This window comes from Aythya fuligula, chromosome 7 (assembly GCF_009819795.1).
Source record: "Aythya fuligula isolate bAytFul2 chromosome 7, bAytFul2.pri, whole genome shotgun sequence".
Classification (NCBI taxonomy): Eukaryota; Metazoa; Chordata; class Aves; order Anseriformes; family Anatidae; genus Aythya; species Aythya fuligula.
The window spans coordinates 4784921-4800976 of record NC_045565.1 but is presented as its reverse complement, the minus strand read 5'-3'; the positions used below and the strand labels follow the sequence as shown (position 1 = coordinate 4800976).

The 16056-nt window shown below is 40.7% G+C and overlaps 1 protein-coding gene across 4 annotated transcripts; it reads right to left on the bottom strand.

Annotated features, from left to right (window-relative positions):
- Window positions 1–603: 603 nt before the first annotated feature.
- SUPV3L1 (Suv3 like RNA helicase) lies at window positions 604–15790 on the bottom strand. 4 transcript variants are annotated; one of them, XM_032191634.1, is made up of 15 exons: window positions 15623–15790; window positions 12297–12374; window positions 11928–12035; window positions 10717–10831; window positions 9964–10132; window positions 8994–9105; window positions 8651–8728; window positions 8366–8457; window positions 7267–7447; window positions 6780–6873; window positions 5583–5802; window positions 5141–5221; window positions 3481–3657; window positions 1510–1658; window positions 604–1114 (listed from the first exon to the last, which is right to left on the bottom strand). In XM_032191634.1, exons 3-15 carry the CDS (start codon window positions 11989–11991, stop codon window positions 619–621), a joined length of 2028 nt encoding a protein of 675 aa, XP_032047525.1. In that variant the 5' UTR covers window positions 11992–12035; window positions 12297–12374; window positions 15623–15790; the 3' UTR covers window positions 604–618. The 4 variants fall into 4 exon arrangements, with proteins under 4 accessions (XP_032047525.1, XP_032047526.1, XP_032047527.1 ...); XM_032191635.1 differs by lacking the exons at window positions 12297–12374; window positions 15623–15790 and having other exon boundaries at window positions 11977–12021; XM_032191636.1 differs by lacking the exons at window positions 10717–10831; window positions 11928–12035; window positions 12297–12374; window positions 15623–15790 and having other exon boundaries at window positions 9960–10050.
- Window positions 15791–16056: the final 266 nt, after the last annotated feature.

Sequence of the window (16056 nt, the reverse complement as noted above, 5' to 3'; positions counted from 1 at the left end):
AAATGATACTTTTTTTTCCCCCAAAACATTGCCTGAGTTTGTGGGATAAGCATTTCCTGCAGCAAAGAATACAATATAAAGAGCAAGGACAGACTTAATTGCCCTTCGGATGACAGAACTGCTATTTATCTCAAAATTCCTGTGACCTGCATGACATCATACCCAAGGCATTAACACAAATGCTTTTTGCCTCCTTACCCATTTTCACAAGACCCAAAGGTTAGAGGCACATGATTCCTGTCATCGTTCTGACCAAATTTCCTGCCAGGTTGTTCATTACCTGTTTGTTATCTGCTTAACTCTGCCCTTTGAGAAGGAATGGAACGAGTAGCTAATTCACCACTAGTGAAATATCTGGTGTTTATTAATGAGGTGAGGATATCTTGCAAGGCAGCAGCGGTTTCCGATTTTCACAGTGAACAAGTGTACAGCAGAGTGGGGAAAGCAAAGGCACGGCCTCTGAGCTTACAGGAGTCCGCCTGAGTGCTTCACATGAGTGGTCACAGGAGGAGAACACCATCACGGAGCTGCAGCAGTGTAAACATGAAACGCCAAAGTAGTTATTAAAATAGTATTTTATTTTATTAATAAAAACTAAACAGAATTATGACATGGATTCTATTTTTTCTTTTTTCCAGTTTCCTTTGAACTACTCTCATCATCTCTTTTTGAGGCTAAGCCGTATCTACCGCTCCTGTGCTGATCCTGCCACTCACTCTCCAGCTGCCTCAGCATCTCTTGTGTTAGAAGTCCTTCACGCAGCAACCTGTTGGCAAGCGATCCACGTCCATGGCTTTTCAAATCCTCCTGCCTCGCAGAAGACCTGTAAGCTTTCAAGCTCCTGGCTCTTCTTTCTCCTGGAACCTCCAGTGCAACAGAGAGTGGCTCTGGGGATTTCACACCACGATGGTCTGAAAACACCCTGCTATCTCTTTTAGTCCTTGAAAGAGGAAAGTCTTCCGGCACAACTTCTGCTGCTCCAGGAGCAGCACTCGACTGCGACGCTCGGATCAGCTTTGTGATGTTGCAGACACCAATCTGTATGATGTCGTCTAGTTTTTTCTGAATACTCCTTACAAGGGCAGCATCAGGGAACATATCCATGAAGCGGTAACTGAAGAGAGGTGAAACAAAACAAAATACAATTGAACCTTTACACTAAAGGAATGCAGACTGGGACAAAAATGAGATATATATTATGTAAAGTAAAAAAGAAAAATTATTACGTGTTGCATGAGAAGATCACTATATTTTAAGTGGCACTGCAGCTGCTTCAGTCCAGGATCTCCTTGTTTCTAACTTCCTGTCAGTCACAAACTGTTCTCTGCAGAGCCTACAACTTGCTCCCACAACATAGCTACACCAGCATTTGCCAAAATCCTCCAAAGAGCCATCAAATGAGCCCATACTGCACCACATTCACACTGGCTGGAAACACACTGCTTTCTAGGACAGCAATTCATAAATATTAGCAGGAAAAAAAGCGATTCCCAAGCACCAAGTGAATACCTTAACCACAGATAGAGGTCAAAAACATCATGAACAGCTTCGAGGTGTACAAGTTCCTTGATGTTCTTTGGTGGGGCTAGCGGCCATTTGGTGTGCCGACAGAGCCAGTCAAACGTCAGAGGCTCATTTCTGCTGAACTGTCTTGCAAACTGAAAGAAAAAAGAGGATTCAGTGAAATATGCAATTAGTCAGGAAAGAACAAATAAATTTGTTTACAGCACAGCCATTTCTGTAACCAGTTGCATTATCCAAGCAGTTTATAAACAAACAGGCTGTTTACATTCTTTGTAACCAGCAGAAGGGTAGTTTGCAGTTGGGCAGCTGCACGCTAGCAAAGGCCCACTGTAATCCTCCGAGCACAGAACTGATTGAGAGTCAGTACCACAGCCTACTGCTAGCTAATGTTTGCAGGCCAGTTCATTATTAAAGAAACAGCCGTTAGCCAACTCAAAATAATCCCAGTGAACTAAATTCCCTCGAGTCTGTATACGTACAATATTCCAGAAAATACCTGCTTTGTTTTACACAGCCCAAATGCCACACATTCTTTTAGTTAATTGCTCAACACAGCAGTCATCTCTCCTTTCCCAGGCCTCATTAACACAATTTGTCCATGGGCCGTGCACAGAGTTAAGCAACAGAAGTACAGAGCTATCCAGCAAAACCTAACACTGGAGGCATATGATTTCATCTAGCAGAGCATGCAGACTTGGTCTTTTCTTCTCCTCTTGTCCCTATTCTGTTAATTATCTTTTTTTTTTTTTTTTTCAGAATCTCCAGGATTGAGAAAATCGTATTAAATGTGTTCCCTGACTTATGAAAGGCACTACTCACAACCCAAACAGATTAATCTGCAGTAACAGCTCTTCTGAAACCTAGACATCTTGGCTCTTTTAGTAACAGATAAACAAGACAAGTAAGATTTAAATTTAAAAATGTCAGGAGTACTGATGACTTGGATTAACTAGTTCCTAACTTGCTAGTACCAGGATGTTTTTTCATAAGGGGCTGAAATTCACATCAGCATTCAACAACTGATGTGTCAGCTGTTAAATAAATGTACACTATCACTTTACGACCTTCTACACCTCTATTATGTGGGATCTGGATGCTTGGCATTTAGTTAAGAAGGCAAAATTTATTTTTTTTAAACTCTTGAAATCATTCACTCAACTATTAAAGAAAGTTACTTGCCAGTTTTTAAAAGCTCCAGTCTATCTGATATATGTGACACGAGGTTAAATTTTTAGACTAACACAATCCTTGAAAAAAAGAGAGAAAGATAATAGCTTCTAACAAAGTGAAAGGCCTGAAAGAGATTATTGATCCTGAAAAACTGAAATCAGCTGACTGAAAATTCCTTCAAATAATCACTGCAGGAGCACTGACAAAAAGAGTTTACCCAGGCCTGCAAACTGAACTGAGATCAATTTTACAGCACAACATCTTGTGGGAGTTTAATTCTACACAATTGTACTATAACATCAACAGTCACATTCAGTCCCACATTCTTCTGTTTTGTTGACGACCTAACACCCTGAATTAGGGGCGTGCTGGTTTTTAAGGACTATTTTTCATGACTAGACACACTGCAGTGCAAAGCTTACCTGTGCACAAGTGACTACCTAACAGCTACACTTCTGATCTCTCCCATTACAAGACCACTTGCAAGGCAAGCAGCGTGATTCTCTGAGGCAAACGGTGGAAAAACTATTCAAATTCTAATTGACATCTCAAAAAGAAATCAGTTCTCAGAAGTGAAGAGCTTTCCCCTTCCAGGTGAAGAATACAATTAAAAAAAAACTCTATTTTTTTATTATTTTTTTTTACCTATGAGCATGTTAAGAATGCTCTCAAATGAGGCAATGACATACCCACAATAAGCAGAGCAGCTAGACAAGTCCCACTGCACCACAACCTGCTCAGTTCAATACCAATTCGACATTTTCTAGGGAACAAACAATAACTGACCTTCAACAACGTGGTACACACAAAGGGCTCTTTTCTATTCAAGGGTGCAGTGCAGAAGACATATCGTGATCGCAAATTTAGTGGAATGTGCTGAATCATATCTGCTAGAAATTTGAAGTCATCAATATTGCAGACAAAGTAAAGCCCATCAACTTGTGAGAGACTCACAAAAATATCCTGTGAAAACATAATCAAATGAAGAGGGTGTTATTGCAGGAAAGGGTTGTCACATTTTATATTGACAAAACAAAATGATTTGGTGTTTGAAATGCTAGTTATACTGACAGAACAGTTAAAAATACTAATTTGAACCACCGTAATAAGAAAAAGGTCAGAGGAGCTCCCTCTACTCTTTTAAGAGTATTTTAACCAAATTCTCTGACACAAGATCAGAGGATAAGACATAAAGCACTATGTTTTGTAGAAGCATTTTCAACTGGTCTTTTAAGTATCCAATTTTATGTTCAAAAAAACTACACTTTAGCTTCGAAGAACACTATCACAAGAATCAATTATTTCCACATTTCAAACTTATTCCAGGTTTGTCACTTAGCATGACCCAAAAAGCTAACTTTACATCACAAAATTCAACAATTGAGCTATTTTTATACCAATGCCAGGAGCAGATCTATTTTAGGAAGAAAGAAGTCACAAGATAAATCTGGTGTTGCAATAGAGAAGTTCAAAGAATACCTGAAACTTATCCAAGGTCTGGAGTAATAGGAGATGCCACTGCACATTGCAGGTGGAATTTTTATGGGCCCACAAAACTAGTTTCTCTAATGTAAATCTTTTGAAGATTTTTTTCTTTACGAGATCTTTAGAAAAGTATTGAGCTTCTTAATTGGATATGTAACCAAATTCTTAGAGATTGATAATGACATTTTCTTTTTTTTTTTTTTTAATAAATCTTGATACTGATAAGCTAGCTCAGAAAAACGGTTAGATATTGAAGATGTGCTGTTACCCTACCAGTCTAATCTTCCAGGAGGTCTCTGAGTGTAATCATCTACCTCAAGGTTAGAAACTGTGTAATTTGCTACGTAACAGCATCTCAGAGGGGAGCTAAATATGCACTCATACCCCTGAAAGCTGCCAAGAAGTTCTCACTGTGCTAAAACTAGTGAAACTATTGTTTAAATACAGCATTGGAAACTTAATTTTTACTTCAAACACTTCAGGTGCTTCCAAAAATTCTATCATCCATGTAATGATGAGATCAAGTAGATCCCACAAAATCTGTTTACACCAAGCTCAGCAGACTGTTTTACTGTAAAGTCCACAGAAGCTCTCAGATATATAGAAACCTGACACGACCAGCTCCGTTTCCCAGGAGTTTTCACATAAATTTGTTAAAATTTCAATCTAAGATTTTCAGACACAGACAAAGTCTACATTTGAAATGGAGGAAAGGTGAAATGAAAAGGATCTTGCATGCTCTTTAACACAAGTGCACATATTTACACACTTCAAAGGCTTTCAAATTTATTATGAAATGGAATAAGTAGGCGTTCAAAATGTATTTGCAGTCACGGCTGTGGTAAAAAGAAGAATCCAACTGATACGCACAAAGCTGTCTGTTTCATTTTTAAAGTACACATTTCTAGGAAATCAGTGCTATAGGCAATGCTACAGAAGCTAATATTTTGATTGCTCTTACAATTAGATTGGAAAGAGTGGCATCCGGGAGATGATAAGCAAACATTTCTATCTGCTCAGCAGTAGGATGGAGGCCAGCTGCCTAAAGGGAAAAACAAAGACAACATTTTCCATTAATTCTCAACATTGTGCTTAAATTAGCGCATCAGATGAAGAATCTAGAAAGATAATATGCCAAAACACCCTACAGAGTCCAGTTTTTTGAGCACACTCATTTGGACCTTACAAACTTCTGAGCTTTTAATTCTTAAAAAAGCAGTTTCGATACAGCTGGAGATATTGCAAGCCTCCAAATGAGCCATATATTCAAAATAATCCCAGCATGACAAAAAACGTTTTTGTCACTGAGTTGTTCATACACACAAAGAAAAATGATTTGGGATCAGAAGATTGTAACACAGCTCCAGAGCACATCTGTACACACTGGGAACTGAGCCTCTCACCTTCACAGGGCGCACAGGCTCACTCAGAATCTCCTTCAGCTGCACTAGGTCATCACGATGCATCGTTGTGACTTCTCCTTGCTTGAAAGATGAGCCGTAACGCCCAGCTCTGCCCGCAATTTGTAGAGCCTGAGAGGTTGTAATTAAATCTATTTCCTTCTCTCCCTTCTCATTGATAGTTGGCTTTACTATTGAGTTAAAAATTATTCTTTTTATACACCTGAAATATTTGAGAAAAAAAAAAGGAATTGGTTTTGCAAATTATTTCCAATACACAACCACCTACAGGAGAATGAAAGCCGTATTTTCAAAGGCTTTTTCTCCTCCAAAAATTAATCACAGATACTACTTAGGAACGTATCAAATTCAAAAGGGCAGCATAAGACTATGGGATAATAGTTACAAGAATCCCCGTCCCTACATATTTCAGTCCTGTTCTAATGGGGTCCCAGTCCACTCCTCACCATCTGCCTTAGCAGTTGATAGCAATATTACTGCATTGATTTCAGCAGCATAATACCTCTGAAACTGGACTGAACTTCGCAGAATCATAGAATTTAGGTTGGAAAGTACCTGTAAGATCATCAAGTTCAACCATCACATAACACTACCAAGTCCACCACTAAACCATGTCTCTTAAGTTTCTTCAGGGATGGCAATTCCGCCACCCAAAACCACGACTAAACAACCCCACATCCCTCAGCTGCTCCTCGTGTATCTTGTTTTCTAGTACCCTCACCAGTTTCAGCGCTCTCTGAGCACGTTCCAGCATCCTTCTTGCAGTGAGGGGCCCCAAGCTGAGCAGAGTGCTCAAGCTGCAGTCTCACCAGTGCCGAGTACAGATGCACAAGCACTTCCCCAGCCCTGCTGGCCACGCTCTTTCATTTCACAAATGCAAGAGACTGATGCTAACAACCCAGCCCATCTGACCCCCACAAATCAGAAGCACCTTAACAGTGCTTACTGTGACATAGAATTAGATCAAGTAAGCCATTTCATTTTTAGAATCAGCTTTAGAATTAAAGCTCAGTCCTACCCAATCAAATTCATCAGTGCTTCAGAAATAAAACGTAAGTACTGTGTTTTTTTTAGACATAGCAGATATTTAGCCAATCCAGTCAGACTGGCTAGAAAAAAGTGAGCAAACTAATGCAGGTATCAGATCCCAAAAAATCATACCATAACCTGTATACTTACAAATTGAGTCCCATTCCGATTGCATCCGTAGCAACTAAAATTTTGCATGGATCATCAGGATCATTAAATTTCTTCGCCTGTTCAAGTTTTGTTCCTAAAGCAAAAAAAAACCAAACACTTCACATAGCAAACTGCTCTTAGAAACCAAATACAGCTTATCACTAAGGTTGATGTCTTTATAATAGATCAAGGAAAAAAAAAAGGTGTCAGCCTGGTATCAGGCTGTGGTTGAGGGTAGAGGGGCAGGAATTTAAAACCAGTCCCAGAGCTGTGGATAGATCTCATTTCATTAAGTCTATCTGAAGAACAAGATTAAGTACGTAATAAAAGGTCTGACCCCAAGATTATAAAAAACACCATTCAACAGAAGTCTTTATATCTAGATGCAAAACTAGGAAAACTTCATTTTAAAAGTTTTTTTTTTTTTTTTCTAGAAAAGCAGCAAAATCAGAGCATTTTCTTAAAAATAAAAGGAAGGAAGCTTCACCTGGTGGCAGACTGCCATAGATGACAGCACACTCTAATCCTCGAGCTTCAACCTGCCGACTGACAGAATAAATGTCGTTCTTACTGAAACAAACGATGCAGTCCCCAGGCCGGAGGTTATCCAAAGACTCTAAGGCATAATCCAACACTGTAAGAGGAGTGAGTCTTTCGTAGTTTCGGACCTGGAATTAAAGGAGTTACCAACGATAATGTGTTTTTGAAATGAAAAATTCCTGTGGAAGATCATGGAGCATGGTTATTGTCACAACTGACTAACAGTCCTGGAAGGATAACTACCAGAGAGAAGGTGACATACACCTCACACAGCTGCATGCTTGCAACATTTCCCAGGCTGAGAACTAAAAGGCCTTTTCAAGAAGCAGAGGAACTATACATTTTTACATCTCAACTAGTTTCCAGTGAAGAAATACAGACTACATAATAGCCATTCTTGTAAGAAATGAATTTGTTTTCCTTATTTCAGTCACCTGCATGTTGTAACTCTTTCACAGCTGCACAGCCCAGCAAGCAGATATATGTCATGTTACAGCTAATTCACCAAGAAATCATGTAGACTGCACTTTCTTAGGACCAAATTTTGTTTTTTAATGCTCTTCAGAAAGGAATCTTCTGAAGACAGCAGAATTCATAACAGCTAAGTTGGGTTGCAGAGATTTTGCAATCGCTTTCTTCTGGAGATGAAAGCTCTTAAGAGTTTTCCTCCTCATATGGAGAGTAAGTATCAACGGATCAAATAACCTGAGAGAACTGAAGGCATGGTTCCATCCAGGAAAAACAAAAGAGTAAAGAAAGCCACTGAACAGCAACAGCATACCCTGAGGGGAAGTCAGGAAACCAATTGCCTTTCTTGTAAGTCAAAACAATATCGCTATACACAAAAAAAAAAAAAAAAAAAAAAAAAAAAAAACACTTCATAACATCTCCTTTGGTTTACAGGAATTGAGAAACACGTTAACAGGACTCCTGCAAGACTAACTTTGATCAGCAGTATCCCAGACAAGAGCCTGTGTTTTAGTCTGCTATCCCAGCAAGAAGAACAGGATGCTCTAGCCATAGCTTTGTAGAACTAAAGAGCTTACCTCAACTTCCTCCCCTGTGGTGTACATGAGTTCTGTCACCAAGTCAATAGCAGCAGCCTCTCCACAAACATGGATTTCTTCCGCAGAGAGTCCTGAACAAGACCCAGCGAAACAAAGTAAGAAGTTACGTATTTATAACCAGCAGACACTTTGACTGACATTAACAGATACCCAAATACTACATTTTGCTTACTAAACGCATCAAGATACTTCACCTCATATTAAATTGTGAATTATTGTCATAACCTATGAACAAAAGTTAATTGCCAACACTAACAAGCTTACCTAGAAGGGCTCTTGTCCAAGCCCACCCTCTGGCAGGATCTCGGATCATCTGAATTTCATCAATCACAGCAACTTCATCTTAAAAACAAGAAAAATATGATGAACAGAGGAAGAGCATCCAGAAGAGCATTATTACACAGGAATGAACATCACAAAGGCTTTCAAAAATGTTGCTCAAATCAAGTTAAGCCTCTGCCAGCAAAAAGCTAAGTTAAGATGGTCCAGGTAATAACTCAGAAATTGCTCAAGTAGGAGTGAAAAGGAATGGTTCTGCTACTTCGGAGTACCAGCAATAACACCCGCAAAGATCCCAGAGATGTGACAAACGATTTTATATACGTACAAGGTGTGTTAGTGCTGCACATTTCAATGGTACAAGCAATATGAGAAGCTTGTCTGGCATCTTCATTGGCATACACACGCTCTTCTCCTGTCACCAAATCACAGGGCACGTTCTACGGGAATTCAGAAAACTCATGTTACATTTCCTGAATATAATATAATCCTCTTTCCAAAGGGGAAAAAAAAAAAAAAAAACAGTTTCTTAAAGTAGCTTCTAAGACAGTATAAAGGAAGCTACCCAGAAAATAATTACTCAGCCTTTTGAGACTTGTGGCCTGTATTTAAGTCCTATCAGACTGAAGGGCATAATGAAGAGGTAATATCTTTAATGAGATGCCCTCCCCCATTCCTGCAGGAGATTACATCTTACTTGGATGTACTCTTACTTAGAAATTCTCAGACTTAACAATATAGAGAGAGAAGTGACAAGAACCTTGTTAAACACTGCTATATCTACATACTACGCTGCACTAATGTGTGATGTGCTACAGTAATACCTCAGAACAGGTATGGTTCTGTGCAGCTGCAAACACCCTGGTGAAAACCCTTCGGAAAGATGTCAGAAACGATAAAAAAAAGTAAACAACAACAGCAAAGTACAAAAGAACACCTCCTCTAACGACCTGTTATAACAGGGCGCTGGCTTTCACCAACTCACCCAATCTGAAGTTGCACAACTTTATTAGATGGCTGAGTTAAATGTATTTAAACACTGAAGCAAAAGGTTGATGGGAGTTAAGCAAGGGTAATTACTTGAGTACAAGCTAAAATAAAGGTCAGGATAAAAGAAGCAATGGTTTTGAGACAGAAAAATCTAACAGTACAACCAGGCTAAACCACCACAGTTTGCCAAAAGCACCCTTTCAAGTACACTGCTTCACGGCCTCCTTTAAGCAACCACAGCACTAAAACATGCATTCATGACGCTGCTCCAAGAGTTAAGAAACAGGTAAGTAAAACAACATACTGACAGCAGCATTACTCTTTTGGAAGATCTCATGAGCCAGAAGTTTTAATGGACCACAGTATATTCCAGACTTTGCTGACAAAAATCTCTGGATAGCATGGTAGGTTTTTCCACTATTCGTAGGGCCAGCATGGAATATTATCTTTCTCTGAATAGCCCTAGCTTCTGGATACCTGAAACACACACAAGAAAGAAAAAAAAAGAAAAAAAAAAAAAGATTTGTTGAACCTTTATCTGTTCTGGATACTGATATAGGTGAAATTCCCAATTAGCTTAAACATTTGCATATCAGTAAACTTTCATGTGTGCTGAAAGCAGAAAGATCAAGTTCTTGAATACACCCTATAAGACATGAAGCTCCTGTATCTTATCCATTCATCATACTAACCATGCAATGCTTCCTAAGACTGAGATTGAAATTCATACATGGTGTTCAAAATAACTCTCATTACTACGGTCTCTCTTTGGGTGCACTAACATTTTAATATTCCAACACGCTAATTCCCAGATACAGACACAAGTCAGCTTTCTGGGAAGAGAATACCAACTCAGCTGCTTTCATAGCTGACATGCTCTCCTCTTCCTTTTAATTGATTGCAAACTATCTTGTAACATAGATGAGAGTTGCTGACAAGTTATTCTAAAAAGAGAGAACTGGAACTGAAAACATAATGCAAATATCCATCGAAGTTCAAATCCACAGACTCTGAAATTATGTGAGGCTAAGAAAACACCACAAGCACTTCAACTCACTGACCAGTTGGGCGGCAGCCTTAAATCACTGATCTTTCGCAGATCATCCATGCAGTCCAGCATCGGAAAGATCTGCTTGGCATGTCTCAAGAAAAACGGAAAGAGATCATCCACGTGACCTAGAAGACAAGAAAGCCTGAATGCCCGTCCAAAGGCATGCATCTTCGTAACAAATTTGGAAAAAATAAATAATGTTACTTCCACCACCACTTCAGTAATTACTTCAACAAAGTTCTAAAAACTTTAGAGCTAAAAAGCTCTAAACAAAGTTCAATATCACAACCATAGAAAGGTAAACTAACATGAGCCATGGGCTCATTAAACAATGTTCTACAAACACAAAGGAGCATGAAAAATAAACTCGGTTCAGTAAATTCACTCTCCCTAATCTTCAAGTCTAGAGAACTTCCAAATACAATGAGAAGCTATGAAAAAGCTGGGTGGGAGATAGCTTTTTCTGTCCTATGAAGATTTTCATCTTTTATTGCTGAATTCATTTGTGGCCTTGGAATAAAATAAAGAAACTACGTGAAAGATTTTATACAAAACTAATATATAATGATTTCTTAAATTTCCTAAAGAGAAAAATTTCCTCAAGACTTAAAACCAACACTTTTACATTTTAAGACAAAACTTAAGGACACTGTAACCTTTATATTATCATCATTAAAAAAATACGTACAATGCCAAAATCCTAAAGCTCAAACTCTGGAGAAAGCTGTGTGTGCTGTTCCCAATTAGCATCACCTCTTGGTTAAGTGCCGTTAATTACAACGCACGAAGCAGTAAGCAAGCAAGCAAACAGCACTTTCTCTACTAGCGCCACACAGAAGCAGAACAGTCACAGAGTTGTGTTCCCAAGTTTTTCAAGCCACCTGGGCAGGACAACGCTCTCAAAGTGCCCCCTAGTGACTACTAAATTTTTGAGAGAGGAATAAATCAAACAGCACAGTTTCCGTTTCACCAAGGAACAGATGCTATAAAACAATGGGCTACTACTTGCTAAGACTTCCACCTCTTTTGTCTCCACTTCAGAAGATTTAAAGACAGAACACCCCATAGGATGGGCACAAATGGTTCTGAAGAGGAAGCAGAACGATTTTCAACCTCTTTTACAGCACCGAAGGGGGGGTCCAACAGGTAGACAGGTAAGTACAGCGGTTAAAAACAAGAGAAAAATGCACATTTTATTTTCCAAGCACCCCAGATACTTGCCTGCACCACAGCATATATCATTGAGAATAATATGCAAATCAGCACTCACAGAGCTGGATTCCATGATATATTTCCTAAAGCTTATAAAGGCTTGGTGAAACAGGCGAGCTGCAAAAAGACAATGAAAAAGTCCATGTGAGTAGAATCACGACACCGTGTTTATAAACACATAACAAACCACTGACGTGGTCCATTAAAAACCTGCACCTTCACTTGAGCTATTACAAGCAATTAAAGGTTATTTAAACCTAGCGACAGAGGCAACCTAACAAGCAGTGCTGTGAGAACTGTGAAAGATCCAATCTACTACTAACATACCCAAATAAAAAGAGAGTTCACATAAAAGAAACTCTTAGGACATTTTCTTACCATCTAATCCATTTTCTGTTCCTAGTCTTTGGATTTCTTTTCTTTTGTAGAACTTATTTAAGTTTTTTAGAACTTCAGCTGCAGAAAGAGAAGAACATTTTGTTAGCTCGCTCAACACTACATCGCATTCTGCCGACCCCAAAATCATGGCTTATAGTCCCATTACTTCAGAGTGAGGGCATCTTTGCCATGTTGAACAGACTCAAATGATTTTTCCCCAAATGAAACCCAACCAACAACTCAGGCTGTTGTGGAAAAGGACGATTTTAAGTCTGGGGGTGTTTTTTGTTTGCTTTTTATAAGCACTTATCAGTAAACAGCAGGTTTTAATGTAAAATCTCACATAAGATAGAAGAAAACTTAGCCGACTTTCCTCATATCTGTCACAAACCAAGGGGTTTGATGTGAACACCTGATTATTATAAAGTCATTAATAAACCCATTCCGTCCCCTGAAAGGCAAGTTCTGTGTTTTAAGAAAATTGTATTAAATATTATAAAACATAGAATAGAGGTCATTAAATGTTAGTCAAATCACAACAGCAGAAATGTCAGCTCCCCATCGATAACAAATTGGGAATTCATAGCAACCTAGCAAGTCTCAGCAGCACCTGGCCATAACCTTACGTTATTCTTAAAGTTCAAGTCCAGCAGCCCCGTACTACACAGTGCCAGAACTGGTACAAAATGCAGTTTGCCAGCAGAACACCACCACACTCTGCTCTCCGCAGCTATTACCTGACTATCTGAAAAGCTTCCCGTGAAATCAACCATAGATCCCTGAAAAACTGCCTCTTTTTCTGAAAAGCCATACTCTAGAGTAGAGATAGCCCACTTTGAATAATAAAAATCATCGCTTGGCAAGAATTTGGTGAAGTGCAAACCAGTGCAGCCAAAGCCAGAAGCACAAGAGCAGTGGCTCCATCCATCCCATGCTGCGTGGGATAGAGTAGTGCCGCAGTCTGTTCATGACTCATTTCAAATTATTGGCTGAAAACTACTTCTGAAGTGTTCACAGGGGTAACTAAGATGAAGGCTGTTACCAGCAGGCTTACATGTATTATAAAGACATTCATATTTTCATCAGAATATATTTAGGGCCTTGGAAATCAAAGACAGACTGGAAAACATCGCAGTAAAAGAATGGAAGAGGATGAATTTCTCTTGAGAAGCCTCCATAAGAAGCTACACGAGTTAACACAACATCAGACGTCGCAACCCGCTGGCCTTACTACAAGACGAAAAGGTCAATGGCAGAACATTTGTTACTAGCCAAGGCAATGTGACGTTGGGACCATCGTAGCCCACTCCAGGTCCCAATCCTTCCTAAGCACAACTACCTTAACAATAAGGCCCATCCAAACAAAACGAAGCTGGCATCGCACTCCAACCATGTGTCCAGCCACGGCAGCTAACATAACTGCACGTAGCACTATTTCTCAAACAACTAGCAGCAGGGCACAAACTCAGGAGATTTTAAATTTTAATTTATTTTTAATTAATGTTAAATCACTCCATCATATAGTAACATCATATTGTTTTATCATTAACACTGCACTGAGGCTTTTTGTAACAAGGATGTCACCATCACACAAACCTATCAGTAACCCTATTAATGTAAAAGCAATGAGAAGCTACAACATATTCTGGCACAATCTCTGGAAGAAAAGCTCAAAAGCAATACTCCTTCTACTTGTAACCTGCTTGATACACCAACATGGAAAGCATGCATCACTACTAATGAGGACATCCTAAAGAAGTAAAAGTTAGGATAATAAAATATAGATGCATAAAGATGCAGCTGGGAATGAATTCCCCTACTTGGTGTTAAGCAGCAGGTTTGTTATAAAAGCCTTTGCAGACCTGGCTTTGCAAAAGTAATCCAAAACAGTGTCTGCTATATTGACAATGTTTGGCTAGCATGAAGGTATGACCAGTGTATCTTTCAGCAAATAACAAACTAACAAGATGATTTACTGTAATTATGAAAAGTGTAAGTAACAAAGTTTCTTCAGCCGCTGTAGTGAGAGAGCTTGTAAGTACTCAGCCTACAAATTCTTCTTCCCTGAACCTAGGACAGTATGTGACAGTAGAAGCTGAGAGTGTCTTCATTCAAAATACCACAAGAAGATGCGTGATTTGCGTTAAGATCTGGTAAGAATCCTGGAGGAAAACCAGAGGAAAAGCATTTGTTTCATAAAAAAAAGAGTGGATGATATTTGCTAAGGAAGCTAAGGCTTCAAAATACGAAATCACTGCCAGCAAAACAGGGTGCTGCAGGCCACTGTGCCGGACAAGCACCACAGCAGCCACCTGGCCGGCATTCCTCACACCTTCAGGTTGTTTGAAGCAGTTAGCTTTCATCTGCGGGAACACAAATGATTTTAGCCAATCTGTTCTCTCCTGAAGTTACGAGAGCACACAGAATCTATACATATTTTCCCATATCATTTTAATTATAACTCTGAAGAAATCCACCGTAACTGCTTGTCTAGTATAGGTGACAGTGAGTACCGTATGCTACCATTCATACTTGTTGGCAACCTTTAGCCACTACTCACGGACCAGCCTGAAGACAACACACGTTTCTTGCCTTACACCTGTCCAGGATTTTGCTCCTAACTACGCTTTTTACCTGTCAGACCCAAGCATCCTTTTCTCAAAGGCTCCGAACAAATTAGATCACTTTCCCATGCTTCCTATACCTGGGGTTAATAAAAGTAAAATGTTCTCCTAATCAAGTCTTCTGATGGCATACAAACAAATGTTCTTTTACACCCTCAGCTCTTGGCATCGCTGAACACTGAGGGGAGCGGGAACTTGTTTCTTAGCAAGTCTTTAAGGACAGCACCCTGGCAGAGCTGGGTAAAATGTAACTCTTAGCGTGCAGAAGGAAGAAGCTGTGCAGTTTATGATTCAATAAAACGGTGAAAAAGCATCTCCACATCGCGCTGTGTTTCCGGGGATGTAATTATACTGAGGGACAGAGGAGCGTAGAGCACCTACAGGCCCAGGATTGGATTTCTTTCCTGTTTCCGCTTACAGGATAAAGAAAAAGGATGCACGGGGCAGGAGATGCACCTGATATATAAATAAATAAATATAAATATATAAATTCAGCAGGTGTACAGGGAGCTGCCCACCCCGGGAGGGGCGCAGTCAGCCTCCCGCCCGCCGCGCCAACGGCTGGCCCCGCACCCCCACATGCCTCAGGGCCGCCACGACGGCCTCACCCCACCCTCGGCCAGACCGACGGACGGATAGACGGACGGACAGACGGACGGACAGACCGATGGACGGACAGACCGACGGCCATCCCACACCCACCCTTGTCGAGGGGCCGCGTGAGCTCGGCGCCCACGTCCTCCTCCGCCGCGTCGCCCACGGGCTTGAGCGGCACGGGCACGAAGAGGGAGGTGTCGGGGGCCCGCGAGCCGCCGCCGCCGTCCGACGGGGAGGAGGAGGAGGAGGAGAAGGAGGCCGGGAAGGCGGCGGCGCCATGGCGGAGGGGCAGCGGCCGGCGCCCCGCCAGGCGCAGCAGCGGCCCCGCGCAGCGCCTCATCCGCCTCAAGGGCAGCGCCGCCACCGCCCGCACTGCGCATGCGCCCGGCACGGCCCGCCTCAGGCCGTGAGGCAGCGGGGCCGGGGGTAGGGCCCGGGCTGCCCCGGAAGGGAAAGGGCTCGGCCCCGAACACGGGAGGACGAGCAAAGACGAGCCGGATGCGTAGTGAGAATACAGCTATTTTAATAATTGAAATAGC